General features: G+C 37.9%; 1 protein-coding gene across 2 annotated transcripts; it reads right to left on the bottom strand.

Annotated features, from left to right (window-relative positions):
• Window positions 1-820: 820 nt before the first annotated feature.
• On the bottom strand, window positions 821-19,293 carry LOC587092. Of its 2 annotated transcripts, none has more exons than XM_786845.5 (14): window positions 18,807-19,293; window positions 14,393-14,513; window positions 12,703-12,873; window positions 11,850-11,984; window positions 11,369-11,527; window positions 9,140-9,313; window positions 8,089-8,157; window positions 7,022-7,444; window positions 6,296-6,510; window positions 5,217-5,655; window positions 4,446-4,709; window positions 3,994-4,196; window positions 2,694-2,825; window positions 821-1,509 (listed from the first exon to the last, which is right to left on the bottom strand). In XM_786845.5, the coding sequence occupies exons 1-14, from the start codon at window positions 19,239-19,241 to the stop codon at window positions 1,369-1,371; spliced, it is 3,081 nt and encodes a 1,026-aa protein (XP_791938.3). In that variant the 5' UTR covers window positions 19,242-19,293; the 3' UTR covers window positions 821-1,368. The 2 variants fall into 2 exon arrangements, with proteins under 2 accessions (XP_791938.3, XP_030836809.1); XM_030980949.1 differs by having other exon boundaries at window positions 7,022-7,447; window positions 8,101-8,157.
• Between the last annotated feature and the right edge of the window lie 7,170 nt (window positions 19,294-26,463).

Genomic DNA, 26,463 nt, shown 5'->3' with positions numbered 1-26,463 from the left:
TGATTTTGTCAATTTACTTGTATGTTCTTTCATATTTGACACTCAGTTTTTCATTATCTCACCAAAAAAATTATTTTGTGTGGCGCCCTCTGCAACAGAACTCAACTATCCCTTTAAAAGAAGAAAAAAACTTTGGTAAATTGCCACAGTTTATTCAACATATGTGAACAAGCTTTTTGAAGTCATATTTGGTATGAAACAAATTTTAATGGAATTGCCCAAAGTATAAACTGATATGCAATAGGAATTTTGTACTGAAATAAGGATGATTTCATTTATTCATTAAGTGACAGAATTCAGGTGATGTTCAAGGAATGAAGAGTTTGACGCAGCTTTATTACTCAACTAAATTGTATGACATCTCCATTCACACTGTCTGTCACTGTATAGGTAATTGATGAAAGATGAAATAAACCGAGACAAATAAACACGCTGTTATAATTTTAAAAATTTGGCTCATATTGTTTTATTGCTTGTGATGACGGTCTCACATTTGTCACAAAAAATATACTATACACTGTAAATGCATAACTATATAGTTAACAACCAAAATTGTCAATTTACTGGGGTAATTTTTTTTTTGTAGGGGTGGGGGGGGGGGGGTGTATTTCTAGTAACTCAAAAATGAAAAGTGAACTGGTTGAATTGGGGCCTTTGTTGAATAATTTTAGATGTAAGCTTTAATATGTACCATTTTCAAAGAAAGTAAATTGTTCATAGCCTTAAAAATTACAAATCTTGGTAAATGTATGAATAATTTAGTTAACTGTTTATTTTTATTGTATTTCAAAACTAGACTTGCTTATCAACTATAATTTTGTAGATTTAAAGGTGAAATCATTGATTCACTATTATGTCCAAGGAACAAACTATGATACCATACCCAGTCTATACATTCTCTCAATACTTAAAGTTGCATTACATCCTTGAAAACACAACATCTGATCAAGATTAAGAAATTAGAAGCATATATACATGTATTTTCAAATGGTGTACGCCACATTTACTTTAAAGTGTCACATACTAAAAATTTAATACAATGATTGTAAAATTTACATTATTAACATTCTAATGACACTGGAACTTGTAGAAAGGATAATTGATACTGCTTAAAGAGACAAAATGACAAAATAATCTTTTGCTGCATATTTCTTGCATATTATTCCTTCCCACCTCTCTCTAAATAATTTGTCATATAAAATATGATCCATGGATTTTTTAGGATAAAAATATATATTTGGCAAAATTAAATAGAATAATTTTCAAATACAATATACAAAATAAAAGTTATTACATATGCCTAACATTCCTTAAGTGGTGGTTAAGGAGAAAGGAGAAATTCGATGAAGATACTGAATATTTGTTTGACTAGTCTGCACATCCATACGCTTCAAGTTTTATAGCAGGGAAGTCTGTGTAGGATTTGACGTAGATGTAAAGGAATCTGGCCATCAAGTAATTGCCCAGATCATGCTCCGTCACTCCACTGAAGCCCGACATTTCGAAAACCTGTGAGTAAAATAAATTAAGGAATGTCCTCAGCAAAAGATACAAGTACAATTTATGATTTACTACCGGTACTTCATTAGAGTGCAATTCGTTGTTGATTCTCTATTCTACCAATGCTACCACCATGGGTTGATCTTATGGGTTCTTGATGATGACAGTAGGACAAAAGATGGGTCTTCGACTGTGCCCAGTCAAAAATAATGCCTCTGCCATAGAGCGATTTTACAAACCAAGACAGAAGCAATAAAAAAAATTCAAGTTTGATTGCAATCCATTAACAGGTTCTGAGAATATCGTGATTACCAGTAAAAGTTAGTTTTCATATACATGTACATGTATGACCATTTGATCTTTGACCTCATGACCTCAAAATCTAATCGATCCGTTGGCTCTTCAAGACACATACATGACCCAAGTTTTGCGGTAATCCATCAATGGGTTCTTGAGATAATGCGATCACGAGCTTTTTTTGCATGTATAATAGGCCCTTTGACCTTTGACCCCAATATCTAATACCTAAGACAGCATACACAAAATCAAAGATTTCTCATTCCACTCGAAAGAGGACCCATTGTATATTTCTATTTGATAAAATTGATTGTTTCAGTCAATTGGATGGTCTATATCAATATACCGTAATTAACGTTGTATAAACCGCCCTCGTGTATTAACCGCACCCCTCTTTGTTTTGTCTTTTGCCGACTCTTTTGCCTAGGTCCGTGCTAAAAAACCCACGCGGGTTAAAAAACAGTAGAGGACCTAGGATAGAACCTTGTGGTACGCCATGTAATAGAAGAAAAATTGGAGGAATTATTATTATAAACTACGTATTGAGATCAAAACAGATTGCTTTCAAACCAAGATGACATACAAATTTGAGTGTTGTTCTAGTTTCTGAGTGGTGATTCAACACACGGATTACTGAGCTGGGAGACATTGCCAGGCATAGTGTCAGGTGGAGGGGAATAAATCGAAACTTTAAAACAAAAATATATATTATTTATATATATACACCGTTAATTACGGTAATAAGAAATTTAAATATTTTTTGACCAAGGAGGAAAGATGTTTTTCTTCGTTTTTATATAGTTTTTTTAAATTTCTGTTTGCATCTTCATATCGTTTGTTTTGTTTTGTTCTGTTTTCCCTGATCCTCTTAATGAATAATGAGATATCAAACTTACCGTTGCCTCTGTACTGCCAGGCTCTGTGAAAACCTCAAGATCGTGATCTGCCCTGAGACGGTAGCCAAGGGTGAAAGATGAAACTCCAGTCCAGGAGTTCAGTCTGCTCATGAAAAGTCCTTTGGTTTCAAGCTGTGGATGATAATAATATTCCGCTTATATAGCGCTTAAATAATACAATGTCTCTAAGCGCTTTACATATATACTATTACCCCGGTCATTGGATTCAGAGCTTTCTCGCACACACTGTGTGCACAATCTCCACTCCCTGGGGAGCATTCTAGCCAGGCCTGACTTGACGCTCAAAAACTGTTTGACCAGCAGCGACGGTCGTATCCTACCGGGTACCCATTTAACAGGCTGGGTGGAGAGTAACAAGTGCAGGTTAATATCTTGCCAAAGGATATTAGTGCCATTTCAGGATTCAAACCCTCGACCTTCGCATCTCCAGTCAAGAGCCTCAAACCACTCGGTCATGACACTTGCACTTACATGTAGATCATTAATTCAGATCTCTAAACTAGATCAGAGTTTCTTTGGAATGTCATTTTTCTCATGGCGTTCAAAGGTAATTGCCATTAACATATCAAGCAGTTTGCCTCTCTTGACCCAAGTGCAGAAACTAGGTACATAGTAGCAGGATAATCTCCAAATGCTTTGAGTAGAATAATGTTGGCTGTACAGCTGAAAAAGGCAATAGTTAAATTGGATGTTGAGATCTTACTTTGATGTGTTTCTACATGTATATACAATTAACAACTACATTGTTCATACCCTTACCACGTTTTGTAATTTTTTAAGTATGTGTAAAATTGAGTAGTCCAGATTTATGTGTCTTGAGAAAGGGACATATTCAATCTTACATCTAAACGTATTCAACAGAGGCCCTGATTACAACAGTCCACCTTTCATTCTTGAGTTACAAAAAACACAACAAATATCAAATTTACAAGGGGTATGAATAATTACGTTATTTAAGCTAAATAATAAGTTTTTTTCATTCTCACCATCCTGCCTCACCTCCTCCTCTCCCTCTACTTCTTCATAGTCTTCCTCTTTCTCTTCTTCTACCTCTTGCCCTCACACCCCATCATCATTATCATTGCCTTTCTATTCCAAATAATACAATATTTTATGTAGTACATGAATTATAATAATTATGATGATGATGATAATGAAACATGTAAAGGTATACATGTCTTGTTTACCTCAGAACATGTATTTAATTCTGTTTTCCCTGAGGGCCCTGCAATCACATTATCCCATTGAAATATATACCGGTAATGCTTCATTTGAATACCTTTGACACTGTCCTTGGTGTCCCAAGGTCGATGTCCACTTGGAAGTCAAGCTGCTCTCCTTCATTGGTAAAGTTTCCCAAGTCTATAGACGGAGTATCATCGAGGGCGTAGAACCACATCCCATAGTCGTCTGAATCATCATTGTTATGCATCAGTGTACCAGTCATCATGGTCGAATTGACTTCAAAGGGTAGCGCGCATCCTAGTCACAGAAAAAAGAAGAAGATGGTTATTTGGTCATAATCAATGTGAGGGGGGTAATCACAGATTTTTATGGACTTGAATTATAACCCCCACCAGACAGAGATTCCTGGATCGGCGACAACAGTTGTCTTTTAGATAGATTAGTTTGAGGGTTTCTGTTTTGTTACACAATTCAGAAGAAGTTCAGATTTCAGAATCTCAGAAGATCAAAATCTCACTACATCATAGCTGTCTTTGAATGGCATACCTGAGAAATACACTGCCTGCTTGCTGATTCCACCACATGGTTCGTTGTTATCACCACACGTCTGTGCGCACTGATCAAGTAACGTCTCCTGATTGGCCATGCTGTTCCCGCATGCGCACTCTCCGATATCTTTGCGCAGTCCTGTGAAGCGGTACCCGGCGTCCCGGCAGGAGGCAACACACGTTTCAAATTCCAAAGTGAGGGGAGTCGTTGTGACCTCACTAACATCGCTGTTGTAATAGCAACCAATGGCCTTGTCTTTCTCTGTAACGATTATTAGCAATGGTAAACGCATTAAGGAGTTATGCAAATGTCTTTTTAAGCCAGCTCTAGAGCTTCCAGCTTCTACATGTCATGAATGATGCCCATGCATTTTTTGTCAAAGCTTCACAGTCAGGGCCCCATTGCACAAAACTAACCATTGATTGTAACTTTGCCATCAATGGTAACTACCATGGCAACCTTGATTTTGATTGGCTGTTGAGCCCTGTTACCATGGTAGTTGCCATTGACACAAAGAAATAGGTCCACATCTAACACCGATAAGACTTTTTCTTTCACATACATTAAAATCATAAATTAGAAAATGCATAATATACTTTCCAAAGGATAAGTAAAATTAAACAAATGAATTCATCTTTAAAAAAAATAAGAATCCACATTATAAAAGATGTACATGTGCTTGTTTTAAAATTACTATAACCATCCATTGTTCAATTAAGAAAATCGGTAAATCTGGTTTTAAAAAATATACAATGAAAGATCTTTTACCTTTAGGACATTTGAGCCTGATTTTATAATCTTCACAAGCATTTTCTTGCGGAACCAACTTCCACGTCAAGACCACTATAGAATCGTTCCTCGTCTCTGTCCCTATCAAATCCACCGTCGCGTTACCGCACTGCACGGTGGTATTGAGGTACAGCGGCGCATTGGCGGTGGTACTCATAGCCATAGTGAAGGCGCCGGTAGTACCGGGCATTTCCGTGGTGGCGGCGCCAGTTAGTGCACCAGTGGTGCCTGGGAACGCTGTAGTGGTTGGTTCACCGGTGGGTCTATGTGTGTAGGGCTCGAGGTAGACCAGGCTCCCGTTGGCAGCGACACCGTAGAGTGAGCAGCCATATTGCTGTATCTGGTTGGTAACGTTAATGTCATAGACGTCATAGTTGGTGACGTTGACTGTAACGTTGAAGTAGATGGTCTGATCCTCCTGGTGGAGTTAAAGTAGATTCGAATACAATGATGTTAGCAAAGTGAAAGGGAACAAAGTGGCAAGCTCTATAATTGCACAATATATTTTTAGACTTTGTCAGGATCTTTTGTGGGTCCATTTCACGTCCTGTCTGCAAATTGGAATCTTTATTTATACTGTTCCTGTTTCATTCGTCAGTCCTCTTCCCCATTAAGAAGACAATATAAGCACTGGATACGATAACCAATCACAAGGGACAGTGTCTTAAAACTTGATATCTAACAATTTCTTGGCCGTATTTTCGATTTCTTTTGGATGTTTTGTAAAGCTGTTATACCATTTGTCCATCGATCCATCCCCTTTGTCCTTTGAATATCAATGAAGACCAAATTTGGCGTCAAGCTTGTCGATAAATTGTCAACAAAAAAATCGACACTAACCATCCTCTTCAAATACTGACGACCCTGCTCCTCTATTACCTTAGTTTTCTGTATAAAGCATGGATAGAAAAAAAATCAGTCCATTTTGTTCAGGGATATGCTCCGCTGAGACTACGTTTGGTCCCACCTGATTCAATGAGAGGAGAGCCTAAAAATTCAAAAGATATTATAAAACACATTCCCCTAGTCGGGACATTTTTGTCTGCCCCGAAGCATACCTTTGTGCAGTTGATCCCGCCTTGCAAGGTGCAGGCTACGGCTAGAACGTCGTCCGTTTCGTCGTAGCGAAGATCGTCTGTCGTCTTGCACTGGATGTCGACGGGGTTGTCGCACACCCAGGGTTTCGCTGCTCTGAAGTCATCTGGAGTCTCTGCATCGGCTCCGTCGCTGGCGGGAGAGTCGCCGTTGAACCAGTCGGTCCATGTTGTCGTGTCTATAATGTTCAAGGAATGCAAACAGGTTGTAAACACAACAGACTATTAGCAACGCTGTACTATTCCAAAGCCTTTTCTATAGGTATTTTTCTTTCATTGAAGTGTAGGCCGACTGTTATTTAGTGGTGCATATGCTAAAGATTGAAAGTATATCATCAGCTTCATTGTCACTAGAGCTCACTGACGGGCATGATTTAGTTTTACATGAAGATCATGAAGAAATACCACGCCTTTGGACATAGACTGTGCCATCCGTTATTTGTAACTTTGGGGATGAATTTGTTTTTAAATAAGGTAAGGTTTATACCACAAATTCCGCTTGGAATACAAAAAATAGATATCATCTTTAGATCAAATACTGTAGGTGCTTGTTTTTCTGTGTCATATTATAATGAAAGAGCTTCAAGGTACAGATAAGGCGATAACTATATAACATTTTGTACGTATAAATATGCTAAAATCAATAAACACAAAACACCAATATTTTGCGGTTACCATGTGGTTACATACCTAAGAAATTACCCTGGTAGACTGACACATATCCTTCGCCGCCGCAGATCAGCCCGCCTCCATAGTCATTCCCACCTTTGCACTCCATGTCGCAGTTCGCCTCGTCATCATACTCGACTTCCAGGTCGGCCATCGAGTTATGGCAGATACAGTATGAACCATTGTACAGGGAGGCGTACATAAAACCAAGTACGTCGCACTCGCCCACGCATTCATTGACGGTGATACCAGGGTAGGGAATGACAGTGGTGACGTAGGGCGTGGTGACACCTTCAGTCGTGGTCGGTTCGGCGGTGGTCGGTGCGCCGGTTGTCGTCGGAGCGTTGGTAGTCGGTGGTTCCGTAGTACCCGATTGTTTTGTGGTTCCAGCGTTGCCAGCGGCGGTGGTCTCACCACCAGCGGCTCCGGTCGTACCATTGCCACCTGTTTGGGATAGATATATATATTTCTGTTTCATTGATATGTAATTTAAATGTTCGTTTTCTGTAATGAAGGTGAGGTTCTCTTATTGGGGAGCAGCCTTTAATGGTACGGCAAAATTAATTCAAACATTTCATGTTACTTTAAAAGTCTTTATTGTTTAAGTCTTTGGAAAATCCAGGAGTTTTTTATCGTAATATCCTTTCCTTCCCGTTTCCCTTTCCCCATTACTATTTGATATAATTGCACTTATTGAAGATGGTTCCTCATGCAGCCCATTGCGAAATTGTTGGGTTGACGACTTGGCGTAAATCTTATTCATTGTTTCCTTTTCGTGTTCTAGATATGTCACTTCCCTTTCCTTTTCTCAAACTAAATCCTGGGCCCCGTCTTCAATATATAGAGTCTCCTTTTGATCCAAATCAATCGCAAGTCCTCTAATCAAACGTAAGTTAGCAATCCCCTATCTCTAGTCTTATATTCATATTTCCAATTAGCCTGCGATTAACATCAACTCTTTATAAGACGGGGCCCAGATCTTGTTTCTATTTCTCCTTCACTTTAAAACCAGTCATAAACAAATTTAGACTTATTTTGTACATGTCATGAAGCTTTGTTATTATCCATCTTTCCATTTCGACTTTTACCTGTCAATCCCGCCGCAGTAGTCCCGTTTTCAGTTGCTCCACCGACCGGTCCACTGGTTGTTCCAGCCTCTGAAGAAGAAAAAAAATTATAAATATTAAAGTTGAATGTTAGGCCTATATAATTCAGATAACGTTTTTCACAAACTCTTTACACCGAGCCACAACGATTGAATACTAAACTTGCAAGAAACATAAAGTTTGAAATGTTTTCTTTTAAAGACATGCTAATGGGCGGATATGTATATTAACATGATCACGGAGACTTTCAAGAAATGAACTTAAAGGCATCGTTTAACAATATTAAATCTGAGATGCACGGCCCAACGTGTTATCAGTGTCTGTGATATGGTGCCTCAAAAAGTGAAAATCTTTTAGTGACTGGTTTTACCATACTCGTTTTCCCCAATGGACTGTAGTGTAATGAAAACCGTTAGGAAAATGCAAAATTTGGTTTCGATTTCCAATCATAGATATCTTGATAATCAGACAGGCGCTCGGCTTGTAAAAGTCATGGGGTTCCTGACTGACCTAAAGGTTTATAATTATCATTGCAGCATGAGCTAAATCCAAGATTTTGTTTCAGAATATGAGACAAAGTTACCGGATCTCTTTAAGTAAACAATTTCTTGATGAAAACATAATATAGATACAATAAATAGATGCACATGATTTATATTCTTCAGGATGATGCGGATATTTTGATGCTTGATTTTTTTAAAGTAGCTGCTGTTGCTTTTTTCGTTTATTGTAATAAAAGAAAAGTCGTTCTTTGGCTTTACTTGTTTTTTTAGGTAAATTTGGCAAAAGAACGTATACAAATATATGTGATTAAGCCTATATATTTTTGTCGGTGTCATATCATTTCATTTTGCAAATTGCTTTTTTACAAATTGCTGGAATGTTACTAAGTTGCTGATTTCGATCACTAGCATAAATACTACATGTATTGTAGGAGTCATCTTGGCTGAGCTAGGGAAAGGGGCGAACCCCAAGTCCTCCCCTCTCTCCCTCCCCCTGTTGCAAGGGTTGCAATCCTTGGTCCCTTAATTACCTCCAGCAGTCGTCATTGCTTCGTTTACGGTCGTTTCCCTGTTCAAAGTTGTTGCTTCGTCAAGGGTAGTCATTACTACCGTGGTCGTCATCGCCATCGTTGTGGGATCAGCAGGCTCGATGGCGACCATACTGTTCTTCGGCCTCCCACGGTAACATCCGCGATAGCTAGATCCTGCAGAACAAAAATATCCATGTTAATGATTGATTATGATCGCCCGATAGGCTGCGAATTGTGACGACCAGTCGCAAGAGTTCCACGATTGCGGAAGCCGATTTTGTATTTTCTTTGACTGGTGGTAGGTGTGGATTCTTTTCTTTCCGCTCTCAATGGAAGGATGATTTCAAATATTTAATATTTGTTCACGTCTAAAATGTGAATACAGGTATTGTAAATATAGTCGTGACGTAGCTCGGGAATAGTGGCGCGTGTGCTTGATCGAGGCCTTTAGGCCCTATCTGAGATTACACAAATTCGTTTTAAAACAATTTTGTTATGAAAACGTATTAACCGTGATTGAGTCATCATCAATGTACTTATTTCGTTAACTTCCAAACTGTAGGTTTGTTTTCATACTAAGATGCGTTTATATTATGAGCCTATTACATTCTGAATAACGCAAAGTTTGAGAATGCGGAATATCATACCGATTGTTTACTGCAATTACTATTTTTCTCATGAAGGTACAAAATGGCGGCTCACTCCGTCACTTTTTATTCGATGTTGATAACCAGGGCGTCAAAGAACGTACATAGGAACTTTTAGATTTGCACGTCTACAGCTTCGACTGCAACGTGTGACGCCATTTTAAGGCACTGCGCATGCGTCACGTCGTCTCAGTAGGCGATCGAGAATGCTTCATCCTTGATTTTCCTAAATCTAGTACGGTACTAGTATGTCGCGTGCCCATAAAATATACAGTTCCTCAGGTAGACAAAGGAACATCGATCCCTTCCCTGCTATTATGTAAAAATGTGTAGAACAGGTGTCACATGCATATTATAATAGCAGTGAAGGGATGTTCTTTTGTCTGTCATGTTCATAGTGTTACTTCCTGCATGCATGTTTATCGTCGAGTGCAATCTAAGATTTCTAATTGTAGTCAACATGGGCAGTTGAGTACGTTGACACGCATGATCAGTCGGCGTTCGTCGTGTTCTCGTCCACTCAATCTAAAAGTCCCTATTGTATTAGACACCCACCATCATTATCATTGTGGGTAACTACAATTCGATTGATTTGCGATTGTCTTACAGAAACCCACTGTCAACATTTGAAATAGTGACAATTGCATCTTTTATTGCAGAACTGTAGGGCAATCCGAAGGTTCAACACTGCGTTAAGAGTTGATCTTCTCTTTCATATTGTTACAACAAATCTTTGTATTGGAGAAAATTAACGTTCAGATTTAAGAATTATAAAATTGAGGTTTTGAGATCTTTTTGTTTCATTCAAATGGTCAAAACAATATTGTCATCTTCTACCTGTATTAATGAGAAATGTTTAAACTCCATCGAAACCTAATAGGAAACCTCAGCAGGTAGTTATCTTAAGCCCGTTGCACATAGGACGGCATTTTCTTGACTTGCCTGGCGTAGAACATACTGCATCGCTGACTAGCTGGTTCGGTGTTTGAACAATGTACAAAATGCTTTGAATAACTGATGTTAAGTTAGTTAAGTCTTTGCAATCGCGATGATGAGTAGTATACAAAAGGCTACAACAAATATATGTATATATATATATAATCTATATAGAACAAATAATTAAATGTTAATATTCCTCTGTTACGGCAATATACATACAAAAATAAGAATCTAAACGATTGAAATAAAAATCCTTGAGAGTTCTCTTCTTCAACTCTAAATGATATTTATTTCAATCGTTTTAATTATTATTAAAATATAGGCCTATAGATATTTAAATACAGAAGAGCTTAATTCCAAAAGGAGCTAAATCCACTTTTGATGAAAATTGAGTTATTGATGTCAGAACGTTGTACACTTAAGTACCCGTCTTTCAACAAAGTTATTAACCTTAATTTTTGGAGCAATTATGAAAAAATGCATCTTCTGATATCACTTTTCCATTGACGCCTGCACAAAATCTGGAAGTATTTTCTTTCTTCCCTGAAGTTACACAAATGCAATTTAGCTCCTTTTGGAATTAAACTCTTCATATATCATCATCATCAATTCATCATCAAATAGAACTGTAGCTAGCCCCTACCTGTTGCATAGACAGAGACATGGCCATCGCCTCCGCACGTATGATTGGCGCTTCCTGACGATCCAGGGCACGGCGTATCACATCCCCACGATGCACTAAAATCGTCCAAGTGTGTCGTCACCATGTTTCGTGTGCAATGACATTTGCTCCCAGATACACCTAAAAGAAGGCGGACATTATTGATAAGGATATAAATGAAGAAAAAAAAAAGAGGTGCTAACCTTACCCAAAAATTAACATGACAAGTTAATATTATTGAGGCCGAGGACGAAAGAGACGTCCCCCCCCCCACACACAAACAAAACAGTCCCCTGCAAAAAAAAAATTACCCCCCCCCCCTCTCTCTCTCTCTTTCTCTCTCTCTCTCTCTCTCTCTCTCTCTCTCTCTTAAATTGTCATTCGACCTGAGTGGCTGGCACGTGCCACCTTGTGCCTCTGCCTCTCCCCCCCCCCCGGCTACACCCCTGCACGTGTTACTTACCCGCAAACCTGTAGCCGAGTTCCCGACATGTCGCCATGCAGCCTCCTAGAGTCATCTGGTCGTGGTCGTCGAGTTCCACTGCGTTATAATCATTTGTGAAGTCCGACGTCGAAACACAGTTGATGTTGGGGAAAACTGAACAGAGAGATAATTTTATTTTTAATGTATATTATTATATACATGATGAAAACATGATGAAAAATTAAAACTCTCTGTCTGATGAGAACCCTAGCTCTGAAAATACTTGCAGAATGCAGATTTGGTAATAACATCAAGACGGGAGGGTTAGCAGGTTAGGGGGATCGATGAGGGGGGCCAGTGTATTGGTAAATTACTATGATTTTTATTTAAAAAATGATATTGTATGTTAATTAATATGATTTTTGCTTTTGGACCCCGTGGAAGAACAGGACCATTTTGAAAATGAGCTATCCAACCGTTTGTCAATACTTGACACATTTACTTACTTTCTTGTCGTTTGAAATGTGTTTTATATGTATGTTTTTTTTTTTTAATGGATTTCGGAAATAAAAACAAACAAGACAAACAAACAAACAAGACATTCCCTAGCTATGACATGCTTTTTCCAACTGACATTCTGGATATTCGGAAGATCCTTTGGAAGCATGCCATTCTATCAAACATAAACAAGTACTTAGTACAGTCTCTTGACAAACAATGCCTAATCGATGACCGTTGGTCCCTCATGGTCCCCTTTTTCTTATGTTAATTGAGAACAGGTTTGATGAGATAACCACCTGTCAGTGACCATGCAGGAAGGTTTAACTCTAATACCTCCTGGCCAAACTAAGGCAGATAGACTTTAAAATGATTTTTAAATGGATATATTTACTTGTACATGGGACACCACAATCTCTGACTCCAGTGTTGGGTCCTACGCAGTCCCTTCCTCTGGCCACCACTCTGGGATTGGTGCAGTTCCTGTATCTGGTTTGAAGACAGCTGTCTGAACACTCCGAATAGTCACCCCATGACGTGAATCCACCGTTCACAGGAGCAAGAGCTGCAGGTTAAAGGTAACACAAAGTTTTGGTAAGAGGTCATGAATTTGGTTCAGACGAACATATTGGAAGCATAGGCTATTTTTTCCTCAATATTCAATGATCGTTGTCGCGGTTAAGATCGAGTCTAAGTGTAAATAACAAACTCGTTCTGTTGTACAGCTCCCTCTCAAGACTGATATTACTTTAGCTTTAAAACAATGTTTCTTGACTACAATCGACCGTTTTGCTATTCCCGTTTGGAGATTATATATGAGAACTTCATATTCTGAAATTGTTATGGTCGCAGCTACCATGGAATGGCTTAGACGCTATTTGAAATATTTAAAATGATTATTCAATTTCTCGAAAGCAGAAGTGTTTTAAGGGCTAAATTTTCTAGTGCTTATAATACATCCACAGGGGCATCTGATTATATCAAAACTTTAAAGAATTACTATCCATCCAATTTTCAAAATTTCCGAAAACTTTGTATTACCTTTAAAGGGATAATTGAGTGATATCAAAACATATCTATGTATGAATTCATAGATAGTAAGGTTTTAGAACTTGTTTTTAATAATCTTCTTTGAGCCCGAGATATTTTGAGTTTGTGAAGAATGGTTCATTCTGTTTGGTCTTTTGCTTTTTTTAATTCATAAAGATGTATATTTGAAATGGTTTTGTTTGATTGATAAACTAGTTTCCTTGATTTGACTGGGATGATACTTCTGAGACCTTCTAATTTGTTAGTTGGTTGATTGGATGATGGACAAAATAAACGAGTGATTTATTGTATGATTGGTTTGTTGGCTGATTTGTTGATTGAGTAATAATTGGGTGACGGAGAAACTGGTTGGTGGGTGGGCTGAGAAAACGATTGATTGATTGATTGTCTACCTAAATTGGTTTACTAATGGGTGGTTTGATACTGGCCAATCTTCCCATCAAATCTCGATCATCAAGTAGACTAAAGACTAGATGATTGCATTAGTGATTGATAATTTGATTGAAAATTGATCAAACAATTGATTAGTTTTTTTTTTTTTTTAAGTAAAAGTAAGAATTTTCCTATCGTCAAAAAGAAGTCCCCATGAGTATTTCAAGGCGCTCACAAGTCCAACCTTTTGTTGATTAGCTTGTTCGTGGCCTGATTGATTGACGGCTTGTCACTCTGAATGATTCCTACGGAATAGGTGATTGACTGATTGATTGGTCGACTGATAAGGAATAACTCATTGATTGACGGATTGTTTATCATCATTATGTGTGATGATAGATTGCTATTTTATTGAGGGGTGTATTGATTGATTGATAAGGGAATAATTAATTAATTGGCTAATTGATTGGTAAATTGGTAGGATGATAATTGATTCAAAGTGATCAAATGTATATTATAGTTATTAGGAAATCTTCATTCACATGTCGTTTTACAAAACATAAGCATGCTAACAAATATGAAATATTGACTATTGATTGATTATTGAGTACGATTTTTCAAACAAATTAATGTAAAAATATAAATAAATAAATAAATCTCACCGTCACAATAAGTGCCCATTAATCCTTCTGGGCATTCACATGTGAATCCATTGGGTACGCATTCCTCAATACAAAGGTTACCTTCGTTACATGGGTTGTCAGCACACGGATGTTGTTCACCCTAAAAAGAGAGCGAGAGATAGATAGAGAGAGAGAGAGAGAGAGAGAGGGGTTGATTTGATTCGATTTGGTTTAGTTCATTTATGTTCTATTTCATTTAAACCTCGAACGGTTTGTCCAATGGCGATTCTAGAGAGGAAAGCTCAACCCCCCCCCCCTCCCCAATAAAAACTTGAATAAGAAATTGAATGCAAGATCTCCCAACCCCCTCCCCCTCAGCTCCGTCCCCCTCCCCGGCTCCCCAACTACCCCAAGTGAGTTTGTCAAAGGTGGATTTAGATATATGTATGTATATGAAGATATATAATGACTGAGTGTAAACAAAATCCCCCCCCCCCAAAAAAAAAAAAAAAAAAAAAATACCGGAAATTTTCGGTTCAAAATGAATTTAAGTGAGGTAAGAAGTAGAAAATGATTGAAAGATCCCCCAAGGCCCCCCCCCCACTCCCACCCCCATCCCCCCAAAAAAAAATCTTCTAGAACCGCGCCTGCGTTTGCCGAAGGTAGATGGTGATACATGCACATTCAGCAACAGCAAAATGGACACTATTCATATAGTAAATATCTTCAAATAACTATTTTGTATAAACTTTTCTTTCATATATTAAAATACAAAAAAAATCAATCCTGAAACTACCGTTGGCATTTAGAGCTCAATCCTCCTCTTTGTTTCTCATTCTTTGTTTTCATTGTTGAACAAGAATGCCCTACCGAACCTATGTACATTTCAATCGGGGTAGTTGCTCTATTTTCTTAATGTCCTCATAAAACATATTCTAAAAGTTAAATGGATGTGCCCTGCCAAGCATGATACTAAAATTGGCTGTTGGTACGGTATTTTATTGACTGTACATACAAATGAAAAAAATGAATAATAACGAGTGTGCACTTTCTTTTTCCATTTTTGTTTTGCTGATTGTATAAAGATATATAACGATTTCATGGAAAATATGATACAATAGGACAAAATTGTAATCAGTACAGTAACGTTATTTATAAATTGAAAAGAATGTGAAAGGTATAACTCGTGTTGCCATAATCAATCAAACACTATTTTACCTCTCACATAAACCGCTGTGTAACCGTTTACGACAAATCAAATCATCGTATATAACACACTAAACCCGAACGGAATTGCAATTGACTATGTAATATTTTGTTCGATAAAATGTCAATATTATCGGAGATTTGTATAAAACGAAAATGCGTATGTAGACATTTACGTCAAGTGTTGCCATAGTAACGGACTAATAATAGGACCGTTAATGTCTTCTCAACAAAGACAGACTACTTCTGGCCTCGCCGGGCAGCGGTGCGGCGTAGTTACGGGGGTGGTGCTCCAATCGAATTGTAACAGAAATGAAGTTAGAGCGAGGGGATAGAAGGAGGAAAATGACAAAGGAACGTGAGATGATATCAGAAAATAGATATGCTCTTCAAAGATTATGCTATAATTGTGAATGAGTAAAATGGGGACAACGTGATCTCTTTTTTTTATCATGATCTTTTCTAAGACTCTGGGAAATCCGATTTGCGTCCTTGATGTAGTGTACAGCAGAGAAGAAAAATTAATGGAGTTAGTTGTGAAAGATAGGATACATACTGGAAAATAGACGGTGAAAGTAATAACTGTGTGTCTGTTTTCACTTAAAATGCAACATTTTCCGAAGTAAGGGGTTTATCTCCTCCCGACCTGGTCAAACTGCTCACTTGAATCTTGACCATCTACTAGACTGAAGTCACTGAAGACTGGTGCCACTGTTGCAGGCTATAACCTGGATTTTGTTTCTTAGAAGCAAATCAAGGTAAAAAGTTTGTCTGCGGTATTATGGAGCTAAGATGAAAGCATTGTGATTAAAAATTAATAATTAATTGTGATTAATAGATTGAAAATCAGTGGCAACAGAAAATTGAAGTTACTGATGGACAATTGTCGGCGACTGCATAGGTAAGATGCATAAATGACAATGAAAACTATCGATTGCCGTATAAATGATAATATATTCATTACACAATTATGTAAGTCCTGTTCACTCAATGAGATGGGGGTTAAGATCGATTTCAGTTTTCGCGTACTTCATATTTTACGACCAATTATAAGGATCTCTCTTTTGCATGTTCCTGACTAGCATTGATAAATAATTAATTGGTCTATTTTTTATATTTATAAATAGCTCATTTTTGTTTGTTCACATCTCAAGTTGTTAAATTTGTAACAAGTGGGATTAACTTATAAGAAAATGTCAAACGTTAACCCTTAGGCGGATATATTATGTTGACCCCGGCCCCCGTAGGCTGATACGGAACCGAAGAGAGAACCCCGACCCCCGCCGAAAAAAAATACACAGGGTTAAACATCCAAACTACATATTCCGTTCCAAAATTCCCTTTACTATATTACAAAATTGACTAACAAATTGACTAACCTACATCACTAAACTAGCACACATTTGTTTAGGTTTACAGACAATCTAATATAGGTTTACGAACTGCGCGATGCCATCCTGAATGGCGCAACAACTCTTTAGTCTCTATCAATGCAATCGATAATCGACGTCAGGAGAGATTTGCTTATCAATGCGCGGTATTCACAAGAGGGTTTGTCTGTTATCGATTTTTAGTGCAGAGAACGGTATATAGGGAAAGTATGATGTGAGTTTCTTCGTGGATACAGGGAGAGATTTCCCCCGTTTACTGTTTCATCACAGATTGTATTAAAAAGCTGCGAGCCCTTTACATCGTGATTATTATATTGTAGACCGCCCCCAAATTAACACGCCTTGAAACCATCTATAACTAAATTAATGAGGGATCTTAGAAATTAGAGGAATTTAAAAGGAAAATGTTTTGCGTTTTTATGGAAGCCAGTGTCGTTGTTTGTATTATTTTCTTTGAATTTGTTTTTAAATTAAGTAACTTTTTCTGAGATGATGACATGTGGACGGAATTGAACCATCAATCAAAATGGAAGCGGGAGTATAAAATAGTTTATATATTATATTGGTGATTCAAGCTGATACGTGAAAGCTAGCCGGCTATTTTAAGGACAATAAGAAGCAGATTCATAGATATTCTGACAGTTGATTGTTAATTAAATTACAATAATTAAAAATGAATGTATTAAAAAAATTACATGTAAATTTATTTTGAACATCGTTATAGATTGAATGAAAATACACATTCTGATTAATTTTCCGTGTTTTATTTAGTTAATTCATGAAATCACCAACAAAATTGGCTATAATTATACTCGATCCTCTAAAATTCAGCTATTGAAAAGTACTCCTATCTTAATGTTTGATTCGTTTTTTGAGTGAGTGTTTATGTTGCACTTTGTACACATTTTCATTAAAGGTAGGCCTACCTTTGAACTTTTAAAGAAATTTTATTTTGAATTGATTTGTCAGGTCAGTCGAAATAAAGAAACTTGTCTTCTATTTGTAAATATGCTACCATATATCTTTAACAACACGGTGACTCTAACAGTGAAACAAATACATTAAAGGAAAACATATTAATAATGAATGTATCATAAATTCGCCCCACCCCCCCCCCAAAAAAAAAGGAGAACTAAAGAAGGAAAAAAAAGAAGAGACATCATAAAATGGAGGTTAAATGACATATATCAGGGGAAATTATTCTTCCCGAAACCCTTCAGCATACTTCAAAGTTTACAAGAATCAGATGGCGTTATATTCATCTGCAGTTTATATAAAAATAAGTTTGAATTTGTATTACCATGCCTAGTCTTTTGTCAAATTGTTGCTATCATTAATGTGTTAACTTTCTCAGGAGTTTAAATGTAAAAATATGTTAATTTCTTAAGTAATGTTAGTAATGTTTGATTTTCCCGGTAATTTAAGCAGTTAATTTGTTCAGTTATGTTTGTATTATTTTATTTTATAGGTAATGTAAGTAGGCTATATGTTAATTCCATTAGTAATATTGATTTTTCTTGAATTAATCTTCATTGTGTACAGCGCTTTTTGAAACTTCCATGTCACAAACGCTTTTTAATTTTTTTAATTTTTTTTATAATATGATTCATATAACTTCGTATGGTATTTATCTGGGTTTTAAGAAGAAAGGGACCCACCATGTTGACTCGATTCTAAATGTCAAGACTAAATGTTACCAATTACAAGGGTTAGCTAGATTTATACAATTAAAAGTATCTTCCATATTTCTATTCATCTTTATTAATTTGTCATTATAAGATTAAAATAGGTACAATATTCGGGCACCTCGCTGCCCAAATATAAGATGTCTTTCGAACAAGAAATCAAAATCTTACCACATTCGGATTAACACCATCGGCGTATGTGTATCCATACTTCGCCTCAAGGTTCAACAAAGCTGACACTTGATGAAGATTACAAGTCGTGTTCACCTCGTTAAATTCATAGCTCACACAATTCGGGTTTTCCAAGCAGCGCATCGAGCATGCCAGGCGCGTACTCGCGTACAGTTCGACAATGGGTGTCGCCGAGATCCCGCAGTCCTCGAAACGAGCCAGTTCCATGAAGGCCGATCGCCTGGTCGGACCACGCTCAAACTGACCCTCGACCAGGGAACCGTGGAAAATACAGACCAAAACGACAACGATGACGGTGCTCATAGCTGGTATGATGCAGCGGTATTCCCCAGTGATGCGCATCGTTGGACGGGCACTCGCTTTGGAGGTGCAAAGAGTGGTCCCGGTTGGAGCTGTTTCTCCCTCCATCGCCATTTTCTTTATTTTGTTGTCCTGTTAAAAGGAGGGCCGCTTTACACAATTCGATAGCTCACCCCTTCTTTTGTTTACTGCCTTGTACAAGAGGAGGGGTAGAAGTTTTATTGATTAGCAGAGTGTCTTGATCGACATGATGCAACACAAATAGAAATATATCGATTTTTGTTTTCTTCTCGTCGTCCGCGAGTTCGCTCATCTTTCCTGGCCGTGGATTCGAAGCAATAAATTATAAAGTCTGTTAATAGTGTTTGAGATGTGTTCTCTCGAAAGAATAGGGCACACTTCTCATCGTAATCCTCAGTATATACTCAATACACTAAATACTGAACTTCACCTTGTCGTTGAGTGGATCAAATGTAACAAACTTTCCATAATTCTTGACAGGACAAATACATGTATCATGCTTTTTAGTAATAGTACATACTAACCCGGACAAGTTAGTCATATTTGATGGAACCACCTTAAGACGGTTACAGAGTAGTAGATTTTTAGGAATATTTATTGACGAAGATTTATCTTGGAAGCTACCTGTTAATAATGTGTGTAGAATTGTCTCCAGAAATAAAGGGATGGTTAACAAATTGAAACATATCTTTCATCAGTCAACATTAAATTCTTTATACTATGCAATGATATATCCCTACCTCAAACGTGGTTCATTAGCATGGGGTGATGCAAGCAAGACCCTAACAGACAGGATACCATTCGTTCAGAAGAAAGCCATGAGAATGATCTGCAACACTATCTACCGTGCGCATATAATTTCTCTAATAATATTTTGAGGATCAATGAAAAAAAAATCCTGTTTCTGATGAATAATCATGAACTATATTGTGACGTTTTTTTAACAATCGTTTGCTAGGAAGAAATACTTTACAATTACCCTACAAGGCCATCTGTCTCGTGCCATTTACCAAGGACCAGAACATTTGCACTTTTACTGAACCGAAAATATGGATAGTTCCCTTCCCCCAATGAAAGAGGGAGACCAGGCCAGAATCAACTGGGAAGAGAATGTCAAGAACGGGACTGGACTAAAACTGCAAGAGTGCACCAGAATGGCAGAAGATAGAGAGAAATGGAGAGATGTTGCAATCAACCTTGTAAACTAAATGCATATGGTGTTAGAGCTTTAGATTGGTTTAAAAATTATTTGAATAACAGGTATCAGTAGGTTGTGGTCAATGGTGTCCAATCTCAACGTAAACTTACTAAATATGGAATTCCGCAAGGCTCTGTACTCGGGCCCCTCCTGTTCCTTGTTTATATAAATGATATAACACAATCTTCCAAATTATTTCGCTATTCATTATTTGCTGATGACACATGCATCTTATATAACTTCTCACAAGAATATCTATAGTTTAATGTCCATTACTAATAAAGAAGTTAATAATTTATATGATTGGTTCTGTTGCAACAAACTCTCATTGAATTTTGACAAAACAAAGTTTATGATTTTCAGAACGAGGAACAGGAGGGTCCCGAATGATCTTAATAATATTACTATTGGTGGTCATGATATATCACGTGTGGATAATGTTCAATTTTTAGGTATTACAGTCAACGAATTTCTCTCATGGAAACCGCATATTAGTAGTATCTGTACTAAAATATCAAGATGTATAGGAATCATATCAAGGCTCAAATTTATATTACCACAAAACATACTTGTCACTTTATATTATAGTTTAATCTTGCCTCACCTAACATACTGTAACTCAGTATGGGGTCATACTTTCAAAAGCCATCTTTCTAGATTAATAATACTTCAGAAAAAAGCAATTAGACTTATTACATCATCCCCATATTACTGTCCGAGTATGCCATTATTTAAGAAAATGAATATTTTACCAATCTCTGAATTAATTTCTATGAACTCTCTTATTTTTATGAATAAATACCAGTCTGGATTTTTACCAAAAATATTTGAAAATATGTTCACCCTTAATTCGTCTGTACATAATTACAACACTCGTCAATGTAAATTATTTCATCCACCTAAGATTTCAACTTCCATAGCCTCAAACTCCTTCCGTGTAAAATATATTAAATTGTGGAACAGCCTTGATCACAGTATTCAACAAAGCTCTACTCTGTCAAAATTCAAATTTTCTATAAAAAGACTGTATCTCACCAATATTAATACGTGCTAAGTAGATATATAAAATGTATTAATTAATTCTAATTTTCTTCTCCTATTTCATGAGCTCTCTCTACTCCTACCATTTACTCTTTCTCTTTGCTTTTCACCATGCCTACTCATTCTAATTTTTTTCTTCTGCAATACTGACTCCCCCCCCCCCCCCTCTCTCTCTCCTTCTCTCTCTCTCTTTCTCTTTCTCTTTCTCTGTTTCCTTCTCCCTATGTTTTCTTTCCCTATGATATTTTACTATATCTCATCTATCTTATTGTGTGTGTATGCTAGTGTGTGTATGCTAGGGTGTTTGTATGTGTGTGTGCGTGTGTGAGTGTGTGTGTGGATGTGTGTGTGTGTTTATTTCTAAGATTGATTTGTATTGTTTGGAATCAATACAAAAAAAAACTATTGGAAAAGAAAAGTGTGTGTGTTTGTGTGTGGTTGTGTGTGGGTGTATGTTATAACGCACCCACACCCACTTACGACCCCACCCTCATATATAGGCTTATACCCACATGAACCAATTTCATATCCTCCCGAGAAAAGAATGACGATTGTTAAACTTATAATAAATAATAACGTGACATGTATTCAGATTCGGCTTTGTTGAAGATACCTTGTGCTCATTTTGTAAGCAAAAGATTGAAAAATATTTACACTTGTTCCGGGAGTATGTACATGTTCAAATGTTATGGCAGAATGTAATAGCTAATAGCTAATAAGAATTAAGGTCTATCGACTGGATAGATATTCATTTAGGGTTGTCCGGTAAGTCCCCACGAATAAAGATATTTAATACAATTATTTTTGCAATGAAATATTGGATATATATATGCAGGGGAAAGTCCGAAATATTGTCTTTGGGTGAGTTTCAAACAGAACTGCTGGAAGAAGAAGGGAATACTGCAGGGAGGGCAGGTAAATTCTTGATCTCGGTTGGCGGACTCTGGGACCTGCTTGTTTTGGGGGCTCTAGTAATTCCTTTTTTTTATATAGCGCCCAATACACCGATCCAACGATGTGTCTAAGCGCTTTACAGATATATTATTACCCCGGTCATCGGATTAAGGCTTACCCGCACACAATGTGTGCACATTTTCCACTCCCTGCGCGTGTGAGACCAGTGGCGGATCCAGGGGGCCGAAACGGCCGCGGCCCCCCCCCCCCCTATTGGCGGCGCAAAAAAAGGAAGAAAAAAACAGAGGAAGAATAGAAGAGAAAAGGGGAAAGGAGAAGAGGAGAAAAAAAAGGAGAAGAGAAAAGAAAGGAGAAGAGAAAGGAAAAAAGAGGAAAAAAGAAGAAAAAAGATAAAGAAGAAAGCCCCCAGGGGGCGGCAATCCTGGGCCCGATAGGGGGACACGTCCTCGAGGAAATTTAGAAATATAGCTAGAAAGAAATATAGCGGAAAGAACGTACATATTGGGCTTAGGGATTTTCTAGAATGCATAATTTCAGCATTCAACATTGCAAAATCTAGCTTGGTCGCTACGCCCCGGCCCTCGCCCGATAACACAAAACTATGACGCTCCCGGCCGTAACTTATCCATGGTTGGTGTAAAAGATCTTTTTTCCCTTTCATTTCTACTAACCTAATTGTGTGCTATCACAATCATGATTGTTTCATTTTCTCTTTAAAGCAGACGCGTAGCCAGGGGCGGTAGGGGCAGTAAGAGGACATAGGACGAAGAAAGAGCAGACAAAGAAACATTTATGAAAATTCTGACAAGTCGAGAACGGTAAAACGAATCGTCTTCTTTCTCTAATAATTTAATGAAATGTCAAAGCTTCCGCGCATCGCTCGGGAGGGGGAAAACTGAATTCAAACAAGGATTAAGAGACGAGAATGGTAAAACGATTCGTTTTTTTTTTCCTCTAATAATTTAATGAACCGTCAAAGCTTACGCGCTAGGCGCGGGCAGGGGAAACTGAATTCAGACAAGGATTAAGAGTCGAGAATGGTACAAAGAATCGTCTCCTTTCCCTTTTAATTTATTGAAACGTCAAAGTTTCCGCGCTTCGCGCGAGAGGGGAGGGGAGCGGGGCGGGAATTCAATTCAAACAAGGATTAAGAGTCGAGAACGGTACAAAGAATCGTCTTCTTTCTCTAATAATTTAATGAAATGTCAAAGCTTCCGCGCATCGCTCGGGGGGGGGGGGAACTGAATTCAAACAAGGATTAAGAGACGAGAATGTTAAAACGATTCGTCTTCTCCCTCTAATAATTTAATGAACCATCAATGCTTACGCGCTTCGCGCGGGAGGAGAGGATGGGGGGGGGTGGTGGGCGGGAACTCAATTCAGACAAGGATTTAGAGTCAAGAACGGTACAATGAATCGTCTTCTTTCTCTAATAATTTGATGAAACGTCGAGGCTTCCGCGCTTCGCGCAGGGGAAACTCAATTTAGACAAGGATAAAGAGTCGATGACGATAGAACGAATCTTCTTTCTCTAATAATTTAATGAAACGTTAATTAAGCTTCCGCGCAAAGCGCATGAGGGGGAACTGAATTCAGAGAAGGATTAAGAGTCGAGAATGGAACAACGAATCATCTTCTTTCTCTAAAAATTTCATTAAACTATGAAAAGCCAAAGCTTCCGTGCTTCGCGCGGGAGGGGGGGGCTGAATTCAGTCAAGTAATAAGAGTCGAGAATGGTACAACAAATCTTCTTTCTCTAATAATTAATAAAAGGGCAAAGCTTCCGCGCTTCGCGCGGGCGGGAGGAAACTGAATTCAGACAAGGATTAAGAGTCGAGAATGGTACAACGAATCGTCTTCTTTCTCCAATAATTTAATGAAAGGTTAAAGCTTCCACGCTTCGCGCGAGAGGGGGGGGGAACTGCATTCAAACAAGGATTAAGAGTCTAAAATGTTACAACGAATCGTCTTCTTTCTCTAATAATTTAATGAAACGTTAAAGCTTCCGCGCATCGCGCGGGAGGGGGAAAACTGAATTCAGAGAAGGATTAAGAGTCGAGAATGGAACAACGAATCATCTTCTTTCTCTAATAATTTCATTGAACTATAAAAGGTCAAAGCTTCCGCGCATCGCGCTGGACGGAGAAAACTGAATTCAGACAAGGAATGTAAGTCGAGTATGGTACAACAATTCGTCTTCTTTCTCTACTAATTAATGAAAGGTCGAAGCTTCCGCGGGTAAGAGCCTATAGCCCCCCCCCCCCTTCCGATGAAAATGTCAAAAATTGTACCGGTATGGTGCTTCTAATATGACCTTGAAAAAACGGTCTGCGCATTTTCGCCCCCCCCCCCCCCCCCCCCTATTGGAAAATCCGGGATCCGCGCCTGGAGACTGTATCGTATCCATGATCGTATCCTACCATCTTTCATGTTTTGAATTGCGCAGATCCTTGAAACACGTTGGTCTCTTTGCCAATCCGCTTGGATTGAGAGGTCCATCCTCCACAGGGGCCCCATTCACAAGCATTGCTTTTTGGGGTCTCAATTTGGATCATGTTTGTTCGTCATGATTACTATGCCATGTGTTTTTTAATAAACTGAACTGAACTGAACTGAAGTGGGAACAAGTGAAGTTTTCTTGAACTTTTAACACTGGGCTATTGTAGCCTCGTTAAATGATTTTTTTTAAATAGATTATTTCTATTTTTCTGTCGTTCCAATTTAGGGTATTCTGAGGAGGCTAGGAACAGGGTGTGATATATGTGTGGAAGTGTGGTCGGGTGGTGTTTGTGTCGTATAGTGTTTTTTTGTTTGTGTGGGGGTAGTAGTGTGTTTGGTTGGATGGGGTTATTTGTTTTATGTTACAAGTGATTTCATTTTTGTCTTCATCAATAATAATAATAATAATATTTAGCTTTTATATAGCGCTTAATACAAATGTCTCTAAGTGCTTTATAAAATTTAATATCACCCCGGTTATTGGATACAGTGCTTGTCCGCACACTCAATCGTACAATCTATGTAATGTAAATGTTTTAAATTCATGTCAAGATGGGGAAAAAAGTATTTTATTTCTAAGATTGATTTTGTATTGTTTGGAATAAAAAATTAAAAAAACTATTGGAAAAAAAAAATGTCGGCCTCTGCATATCCAAACATTTATTTTGTCTTGTTCCGGTGTGGGTAATTTAAAGAAATCGAACCATGCAATTTCCTGTACATTATGGACAAAATTTACCTAGACCTAATTATCGTTCGCTCTTTATGATCCAAATCATGTTGTACATATATTTCTCTATACATGTTATATTGTTATTTTATGTTTCGAAATATAATTAAAATGAAAATGAAATGACATAAAGTCTTCCTAGGCACATGTCGAGCCAAATCATCGGCAATGTAATCTGTATGTGTAAATATACGCTTCATGTTATTCTTTTATCATTTTCTTTTCCTCTTTCTCTCTCTCTCTCTCTCTCTCTCTCTCTCTCTCTCTCTCTCTCCTTCCCTCTCTCTCTCTCTCTCTCTCTCTCTCTCTCTCTCTCCTTCCCCTCTCTCTCTCTCTCTCTCTCCTTCCCCCCTCTCTCTCTCTCTCTCTCTCTCCTTCCCCTCTCTCTCTCTCTCTCTCTCTCCTTCCCCTCTCTCTCTCTCTCTCTCTCTCCTTCCCCCTCTCTCTCTCTCTCTCTCTCTCTCTCTCTCTCTCCTTCCCCTCTCTCTCTCTATACCTTCTTCTCTTTTTATCTTTTTTGACCACCAAAAGAAAAAGGGGCAGCGGCCGATGTATCCACCCGTACGCAGCTGATTTATATATTACGCACAGTTTGCGGTGGGATGGGGTTTCCATCCTTTACAATACGTTGCAGACCCATGACTCGGGATGGCGATTTTTTCCTCCCACCCCCCCCCCCCCCCTCTATCTCCTTTTCCACTCTTCTCCTCTTTTACTATCTTTTCTCCTTTATTTAATCTTCTGTCGCTTTCCCCCTATAAAGAGCGGAGAGCGGCCGATTCAGCCCCCACCCGGATCCGCCATTTATATTTTTAGCTGTTCAACCTTCAATTTTATTTTTAATTTCAACCCGCATTTTTATTCGCTTTTGTCATGAAACCTGGCCATCACCGAACACAATACTTGTATATGATCTCTTCTGCCTCGATAAA

Source organism: Strongylocentrotus purpuratus, unplaced genomic scaffold (genome assembly GCF_000002235.5).
Source record: "Strongylocentrotus purpuratus isolate Spur 01 unplaced genomic scaffold, Spur_5.0 spur5_scaffold_11, whole genome shotgun sequence".
Classification (NCBI taxonomy): Eukaryota; Metazoa; Echinodermata; class Echinoidea; order Camarodonta; family Strongylocentrotidae; genus Strongylocentrotus; species Strongylocentrotus purpuratus.
This window is presented reverse-complemented; position numbering and strand designations above follow the sequence as displayed.